This window comes from Sphaeroforma arctica (assembly GCF_001186125.1).
Source record: "Sphaeroforma arctica JP610 unplaced genomic scaffold supercont1.1502, whole genome shotgun sequence".
Taxonomy (NCBI): Eukaryota; class Ichthyosporea; order Ichthyophonida; genus Sphaeroforma; species Sphaeroforma arctica.
Genome location: NW_014039056.1, coordinates 465 through 9,372, shown reverse-complemented (window position 1 = coordinate 9,372; position 8,908 = coordinate 465). Strand labels below are relative to the sequence as shown.

At 43.9% G+C, this 8,908-nt stretch overlaps 3 protein-coding genes across 3 annotated transcripts in view; 2 read left to right on the top strand and 1 right to left on the bottom strand.

The window, feature by feature from the left end:
- Nucleotides 1-1,880, top strand: part of SARC_11043 (hypothetical protein) — a gene marked incomplete at its 5' end in the record, with an annotated part of 5,761 nt that extends 3,881 nt beyond the window's left edge. The window contains 2 exons of the mRNA XM_014294886.1: nt 459-604; nt 1,497-1,880. Of these exons, the coding sequence (XP_014150361.1) occupies nt 459-604; nt 1,497-1,764 (414 nt within the window). The remainder of the gene's footprint in view (nt 1-458; nt 605-1,496) is intronic.
- Nucleotides 1,881-2,154: 274 nt separating this feature from the next.
- Nucleotides 2,155-6,541, bottom strand: SARC_11042 (hypothetical protein). The gene is made up of 3 exons (XM_014294885.1): nt 6,312-6,541; nt 4,635-4,742; nt 2,155-3,293 (listed from the first exon to the last, which is right to left on the bottom strand). Exons 1-3 carry the CDS (start codon nt 6,369-6,371, stop codon nt 3,150-3,152), a joined length of 312 nt encoding a protein of 103 aa, XP_014150360.1. The 5' UTR covers nt 6,372-6,541; the 3' UTR covers nt 2,155-3,149.
- Nucleotides 6,542-7,142: 601 nt separating this feature from the next.
- SARC_11041 (hypothetical protein) lies at nt 7,143-8,659 on the top strand. Its single transcript, XM_014294884.1, has one exon. The coding sequence runs from the start codon at nt 7,223-7,225 to the stop codon at nt 7,565-7,567; it is 345 nt and encodes a 114-aa protein (XP_014150359.1). The 5' UTR covers nt 7,143-7,222; the 3' UTR covers nt 7,568-8,659.
- The last annotated feature ends 249 nt before the right edge of the window (nt 8,660-8,908 follow it).

Sequence of the window (8,908 nt, the reverse complement as noted above, 5' to 3'; positions counted from 1 at the left end):
AATCTATGAGCACAAGTGTAGCTTCGTTGTGGGCATGTGATGCACCGTGTTTAATATTAAGGACAAATGTCTGATACGCATGACTCATGCATGACTCATGTATAGATATAGTTAGTTCATTGGCCGAGTGTAGCGGTGCACACGTCGGCCACACATACACATTGAGTGACATCGTACTACCAATGAATATGTATACCCACACATGTGATATATAAACGTATATTTCTCTCATACACGCCATATATAAACGTATCAATCTCTCACACACGTCATATATAAACATATCTATCTCACACATACATCACACATAAACATATATCTCTCACACATGCATCATATTTAAACGTATCTGTCTCTCACACACGTCACATATAAACATATCTCTCTCACACATACATCATATATAAACGTATCTATCTCTCACACATGCCATATATAAACGTAACGATCTCTCATAGGCACAAAATATAGGCATGTCTGTATCTGAGGGAGGGTTCCCTGGATTCAACAGCGGAGTGATGTTGATGCGACTCGACCGACTCAGAAAGCTGTCACTGTGGAAGCACGTACTCGAAGACGAACTCATGAAGACCCTCGCCACCATGTAAGCAAGTCTGCGTACGTGAGCATAACACACACCTGCACGTGTGAGTGTATATAGTTCATATGTATTGGTTGGTGTGTCTGTGTGTATGTGTGGGACAGCCAACGGATGTGTGAGGGTGTTTATAACTAACGTCCGTTGTGTTACATACATCCTGGAAAATACGAAATTGTACAAATTCTGGCACCCAAATACATTAGTGTACTTATATATATAAGCCAGGTAGGTGTGCCTGTCTGTAGTTGTCTGTGGTGTTGGCTTGTCCGTGTGTGCAACTGTCACCTACATTCACGCGGGTGCTATAGCTTTGTGGTAGTACGGTGTTCGGTATGAACTATGAAGTTTTAGGGTTTTAGGGTTTAGGATTTAGGTCTTCCACAGTATGGCGGCAGTGTGCCTGTCTGTACGTAAGTGTGACCGTATGCCTTGTGTACATGTGCATGTATGTATCTGTACGTAAGTGTGACCGTATGCCATGTGTACATGTGCATGTATGTATCTGTACGCAAATGTGACCGTATGCCATGTGTACATGTGCATGTATGTATCTGTACGTAAGTGTGAATGTATGCCATGTGTACATGTGCATGTATGCGCATGTGGGTATTCGGTTTGTTTTATATAGATCTATACACCAATTTAGTTTTAGACAGCCTTGACCTGCTCTATAGCTATATACTCGCCCTTACCTACCCCTATAGCTAGCTATACACTCACTTACCTACCCCTATAGCTAGCCATACACTCACCCGCCACAACCTCTCTATACCCCCCCATCCCCATCGCATACTGTATAGCTATATACTCGCCCTTACCTACCCCTATAGCTAGCTATACACTCACCCGTCACCACCTCACTACACCCCCCCATCCCCATCGTATGCTGTCACAGGTACGAGTTCAAGGGCCACTTGGGCGACCAAGACCTGTACTCACTACTGTCAGTGCCACACGCTGAGCTGTTTTACACACTGCCGTGTGGGTGGAACAGACAGCTGTGCACTTGGTGGAGGGATGTGGGGGGGTATAAAGAACCCATATTTGGGTATTACAACGATTGCGCGGGCGATATCCATGTGGCCCACGGGAATTGCAATACCAAGATCCCGTCGGAATTGAATCCGCTGCGAAGGCGAAGACACAGCGGAGACGAGTTGTAGCTGAGCTACAATAGCAATATGTACACAGATGTATATTAAAAGGAAGATGTATATTAAAAGAAATATGTACGCATATGTATATTAACAGGAATATGTATATTAAAAACAAAAAGTACGCATATATATATTAAAAGGAATATGTATATTAAAACGACATAGTGGAGACGAGTTGCAGCTGAGCTATATATATCAACAATATATACATATATATATGTACATATATATACGTGTATATATTATATATATATGTACACACATATATATATATATATATATACCAAACTATTTATATATATATATATATAAAATCTCGATTTATATAGATATATATATAAATCGAGATCTAGTGCATATAGGTAAAAATAAGTATGGTACAAGACCGGCAACAAACCTTCTTATATTAACCTTTATTATTATAAGCACCCTGCTGGGTACATAACTACCTTCGTGACTCTCACTACAGACCGCCGCCACTCCAGTTCATAACGATACCTTCACCAGCAGCCCCTCCATACCTACTATATTTTTTCTACAACACATACAAACGTACGTATAACGTTTTGGATATGTACCAACAAGCGCGTTGGCGCAAGCAACGGCATACGTAGCTCGTTAGACAGAGACGTCTACAACCCAACGCGCATGCCCAGACACCACCCCTCTGCACACACGCCTGTGCGAAGAGGTGGTCGACTTGAAGCAAACATGCAACATACATACACATCATTCACACACACACACATAACGTGTGCCTGTGTGACCGATATGCACAGGTATCGTCGGCATCTCCTCTAGAGAAAACACAACACCTCACTTGGGCCTGTCCAGGGTAGTCTTCATAAGATATTGCATGTCCCTCTGTAACTGGGTGCGTACATCGAGCTTCGTACACGCGCCGGTGCAACAGCTACAGCTACAGCTACCTGCGTGCTGTATCGCCTCCCCACATACTACAACCAATACCTCTATACACACAGCTACAGCCCATGATCTATATACACACAGCTGCAACCTATGTATCTATATACACACAGCTGCAACCTATGTATCTATATACACACAGCTGCAACCTATGTATCTATACGCACAGCTACACCCCATGCATCTCTACCCACGGCCTAGTTTCCACGTCTCATACGTCTCCAGGGCTTCTCCATTGCACCCCACACGCGCAAACACACAGGCTAGGCCCATGCACCCACCCCATACGCACGCTAATGCACCCGGTCCTGACCACACAGGACTCAGGTGCACATACAACTGCGGGTGTGTGTGGGTGTGTGTGTGTATACGACCACGCCTGTCTCTCTCGTCTCTGTCCCTATCTCACCCCACCCGTACTACACTCCCCCACCGTGTGCCCATATATATATATATATACCCGATCATTTGGGGGCGTTCTTCTGTGCGTCTGCGAGCACCTTCTGCGCGTCGGCGAGTGACTTGGACGCGTTCTTGCTCATGGTCTGTGCGAAGGTGCTTGCGTTGCCCATAAACCGGCCGATGGTCACTCCCGCATTCTCGGCCACCTAATATGGGACAATGGAGGGAGTGTCAGACATACGCCGATGCATGGGGTTGGCGAGGGTTTTAGGGTTTTTAGTTGTCGGAGATATCGTAATACAAAGATAGGGTTGGGGTGAGAGTGAGCCCGAAGCATTAACAAATAGTTCAGTTGAGAAGCGAGCTACAACTGTAGATACATGTGGTACCGTAAGATAAGGATTGTTAGTGGAATGGGTACTTCCATGTGACTGTATGCGCGCCACCAACATCAGAACTCATCGGCAATACTGCCATTCTCACACACGGCATCATAGTATGCACAAACAAAGCGATCGACAACACGCACACCTACGAGCCAATGAATGACCAAAACACACCACTCATACACACACGCACACCCACCCACAGGCCAATGACTAAAACACACCATACATACACACCCACCCACCCACAGGCCAATGACCAAAACACACCACACATACACACGCACACACTATAACGGTGATAGAGAACTATAGATATGGTGTTGCTACGTGCAAGAGTGATATAAACCTGTAGCTATGGTGTTGCTAAGTGTAAGACTGATATAAACCTGCAGCTCTGGTCCGGTCAATAGCAATACACACAAGTGAGACCCAGAAAACACAGCAACGGACATGCCTACAAGAAGCGTGGGGCCACACGTAAGTCTTCTTTATGTGAATATGTCGCATACACTGAACTGAAGCCTTCTTTATGCGGGTAAGTCACATACACTGGACTGAAAGGCAGAGCCCAGTCTCTGTACTAAAGGACTGTTGCACGTACCACTGCGAGAACTACTGGATGCCATAGCCTTTTAAAGGGTGGAAAGCATAGCCATCTAAATGGACGGGGACGGCTATGGGAATACAGACAACAACACAAACCATGTGATAGCTATGTGGACACATACAACAGCACAAACCATGTAATATAGCACACAAGAGTGCACACGAGGACGGGCACAGCCTCCCTTACACGTGTGGGCAGCATTGCCTGTAACCCCTCCAGGGGAACTACGTTTAAATACCAGTACGCACAGACTTTGACATATAAAGCGTGCTATAGAACACAAGACGAGTAGACCGAGAGAGCCACAGCATGCAACCAAGCGAAGACAGGCGATAGCAAGCATTGGTCGCAACACATGCTTACTGCATCACACATGCTATATGTGCATGTATGTTCGTAAACCAGCAGCTAAATGACTTGAGATTGGGAACCAAGACATGATGCCGATACTCAAAATTGTACATGCAGGTGCACAAATCAAAACTATATATACATATATAAATATACTACGTCCCCTAATAGTATAATTGACAATGCTAATACTGACGTACCTTATTCATATCTATTGATTCGGTGTGCTTCTTAGATGCCTCGCTGAACTTCTCGACATTGCCGTGCGTTCGTTGTGCAAAATTTTGGAACATCTTGCTGCGTGCGAGCTGTACACCACAGAATTGAACGATGAGTATGAGAAACAAGTCTATATTTGTATTTGTATGTATGTATATATATGTATATATATGTACATATACATACATACATATATATACGTGAGAATATTCGACACCAAGAACCAAACTCAAACATAGAGACGGAAACAATAGTCTCAGTAACGATTGTGGGACTATATACACATATACTTCCGAACCACTTGACTGGAACACAACTTCCTTAGGCGGACCAAGTACTCTGACTTAAAAACGAGTCAACCCGTGAGCAACGTAAAATAGCGTTTGACGTGAAGTGCGTGCAATATACGAACATCAAAGCTGCAAAACATAACGGATCAACATGCAGCCCGCGCCAAAACTATAATACTGGTCAAGTTCAGGTATACGCAATAAGACCACACACGTGTGCCTGCCCAGCACGGGATATAAAGAACAAGCAACCGGCACACACGTATAAACATGTCTGTACGCAAGCAGCAACGGACACTCGCCACCTCAGGCATGTGACAAGGATGTGCAGAGATAAGAACATGTACAAATATGGATACCATGGCAACGAGATAAACAGGTACAGCAGGAGATGTGGGGTACAACCACCACGTAAGCACGAGTCATTTATAGACCCGGGATGTGATATGATCAGATCGTTATGCTAGGATTATAAATGCAGACGATAGAACGTCCAGAGCAGGTAACTGGGCCACGAATACCATGGAAGCACCAACCAATAACCAAGTATAAATCTCTAGTGAATGATATAAGTGGAATTGACCTGTTAGCATCGTGTATATGGACAGCGGAGAGACTTTAACCTGCCTAATTTCAATTGCAAAAACAGTACAACACAGAACGCTTATATATATATATAAAATGTATACATATACATATAAGTATTCAGAACAGGCGGGTACAAATGCAGCGAAAAAGCAAAACAAGCACTCGTGATATGTAATGCAACCACAAGACAAGATACAGCCACAAGACAAGATACAGGGGTATCCACCGTACACGTCCGTGCTAAAAATACGTAGAACTCGTCTTCAGGGCATATATTATAACACGAAAACAGCAACACGTTCCCAATCTCAAGGTATTCTAGTTTCCAAACCATCAACTGACTGTACGTGCAAAGACACTACACACACAGCACATGGGCATGGGTGCATTGGTGTGCAAGGCCATATAGCTCCGAACCAAGATACTAGGAATAGTATGTAAGGATCAGAAATAACGATAAAAACAGCAACACGAGCTGGTCCTCTGCCAATAGAGGAGAATGTATATACATGCGAGTGTACCCGAGTGGGAGGTTATAAACACAACACCTACGGTACGAAACATACGTTGAGCATAACAACTATAACAACCTTTGCGAACGCGCCGAACATCCATCCAAAGTAAACAAGTCCGAATTCGTGATCTGAACTTTGCATACCAGCAAACAGCAGTACGCACGACTGAGAAAGAACATGTGAAACATACGACATAACCCGTGAACAGAGCAGAACACCCCTATCAAACTCTGTGTACACGCTACATAATCATGTAAAGGCTTACCGATTTTGTGATCACTTCGTTGGCCAGGTATTGGGCCACGCGTTGAATTAATTGAGCCATGTTTTTTGAGGAAGTTAGGAGTTTACCTGACAGAGGAGTGTGTTTTGTTTACGAGTGAAAGTATGTACTGAATTGTCATCTACATAGATACACCCTATTATATCGATTTTATATATTCAGAACGAATGTACGTACATCATGGTAGCCTTTTACCATAATACTAGTGTAGCAGCCCATCACTTCTCGGTACAATACGATGGAGTATGCGAACTCAACCCATACGTTCGGCACATTTTTGAAGTGCCTTACTGACAGCTCTACTCCGAAAAGGCATGCGATGACACACGGAGGAAATCGTTGGATCATAATTTATTACTAAAAATATAAATAACAACGTGTAAATTAAAAAATACAATAGTCCTATTTAGATACGAAATCATATGTATGTATTGGTTTTTATATATAAATACGATATTAAAAAAAGAAGCTGTTATATATATATATATATATATATATATTTATGCGTACTACTTTTTTACTATATTAATAATAAAAAACAAAGTTCTAAAATAAAATATAAAATAGTAGTTTACAAATAACAAACATGCACTGAAAATGAAAAAAAATTCAAATATCGATAATTCAACATGCCTATGACTCACACTCAGCATTGGTTCCGCAGTGTGGCACACTCATGACAACTTTGCGAACGCTTGCTTATTCCGTCACATGAGAATTAATCGAAAAGGCTAAAAGACAACAATTACACCACGGGATTTCTCTGATGTAATAATATCAGATAATTATGTATTGTACTTCAGTTCAAGCATAGTTGATACTTTGTGGTATATGAGTACTATTGTTCTGCTGGGACCTATCTTAATACCGACAAGTAATAGTTAATAGGCTCCATGGGTAAGAACGGCAATGCGGATCGTGCTGGCCGCTCTACAGCCTGGGCTCGAACGTACAAGGACGAGAAGAGAAAGGCTGGCGTGCGTACACATCTAGCTAAGCGCGCGGATGCGGGCAAGCTGAGTGAAGCACAGCGTGAACAACAGTTGTTGCAGGAGAAACGCGAGGCTAAAGAGGCTAAGGCCAAGGCGTTCTTGGAGCAGGAGGCGTTGTGGGCTAGTATGTATGAGAGTAGAGTTGAAGACCAAGATGGAGACCACAATGAAGAGGATCAGATAGATGACCTGAATGTTGGACCAACGGATCAGTGTGATCATCATCGAACCAGGGTGATCATTTAGATGGTGCAGCGGTAGTCGAGAGTGGTCCTGTACATGATCGCGGGGAGATTCAGGCTAGTGGGATAGTAGATCAAGGAGAATATCGGATTAAGGATGCTGGGCAATAGCAGAGGACGTATCTAGAAGTTACGGACGCCAGCAAGTGAATGGGGTGGGCAATCGAGTAGTCCAGGGCGATAGTACAGGCACCCGGGCCTATGAACAGTCTGGTAGGAAGGTGGAGCAGGGGCACGAACCGGTCAGTATAGTTAGAAAGGATCAGGGCTTTGGTCCGGTTAGTAAGATATGGAAGCAATTAGAGGATGACGAGAGTGTACCTGAGGATACGGTCGTATCCATGGTTACGGACTTGGCTTCTGTGAAGTTGTCGGAGGTCACTGCTAAGTGACACACTGATTACGATCACTTGTAGGGTACGCTCTTCCAGCACGAGGTGTCCAGTGCAGTCCAGTACCAGGTTCAGTGATTCTAGGTCGAAAGTTGTCCTAATGCCTTCTATAGTGTATCCCTACCTCAGTAGTAGTCAGCTGTGCAACGGCTATATAAACCCCCCACAAATATACCAATCAAGTGACCAATGATAGGTGTGAGTTTGGACCGGGGGTGAACTTTCGGACATACCTCCCAGACCCGTCCTATGTGCGTGAGCCAGGTCACACCTTACAGGCGAATCGGCAGACGAATTGGAATGTTCGAAATCAGTTGGTGGTCCTATAGAAGTACTTCGGAATGGGTTAGGTATCTTTCAGTGTCGTATCATCGTACAGCCACCATAAGCGCTGCATAAAATAACGAGTGATGTTAGCATGGATACGCCCACAGCGACCCGGTGAGCAGCGTCCGTATCACGGAGCCTGAGTATCGGATCAATTAGTCAGACACCACCATCCATTGGGCAGCGGGGAAAGCCTGGTTGTGGTGCCGTGGGTTTTGATTGGTGTAGAGCACATCTCTCAGCCAACACCGTATCCAGTATATAGCCTTGGCCATAGCCCCGGTATTTAATTTAGGGCAGCGCCAGGAGGAGCTGTGGTCTGAGAAAGAATAACTGCGAGGTGCAGTATGCCAACACTGTATACCCTGGCCAACCTGATCGCCGCTGTGTTCTGAGTCGGTAGGTACTGTCTACCTTGGATGACCGCATTGGTTCACTGTTAATATATATATATATATATATGTGTGTGTGTATGTGTGTATGTATATGTATATGTATATGTATATGTATATATATACATATATATATATATGAGATGACCTTCGCGCAGATGGTTGATATATGCGAGGAACCACCACACAGCGGTTAAATCAATAATACAGATCGTCGTAAGACGGCCAGATCGA

Excerpts from the sequence above, each read along its gene's own strand:
- SARC_11042 (XM_014294885.1), bottom strand. The coding sequence starts at position 6,371 with ATGGCTCAATTAATTCAACGCGTGGCCCAATACCTGGCCAACGAAGTG. Across the intron at positions 4,743-6,311 it reads ACGAAGTGATCACAAAATCG|CTCGCACGCAGCAAGATGTT; the intron begins GTAAGCCTTTAC and ends TGTGGTGTACAG. Across the intron at positions 3,294-4,634 it reads AATCAATAGATATGAATAAG|GTGGCCGAGAATGCGGGAGT; the intron begins GTACGTCAGTAT and ends GTCCCATATTAG.
- SARC_11041 (XM_014294884.1), top strand. The coding sequence starts at position 7,223 with ATGGGTAAGAACGGCAATGCGGATCGTGCTGGCCGCTCTACAGCCTGG.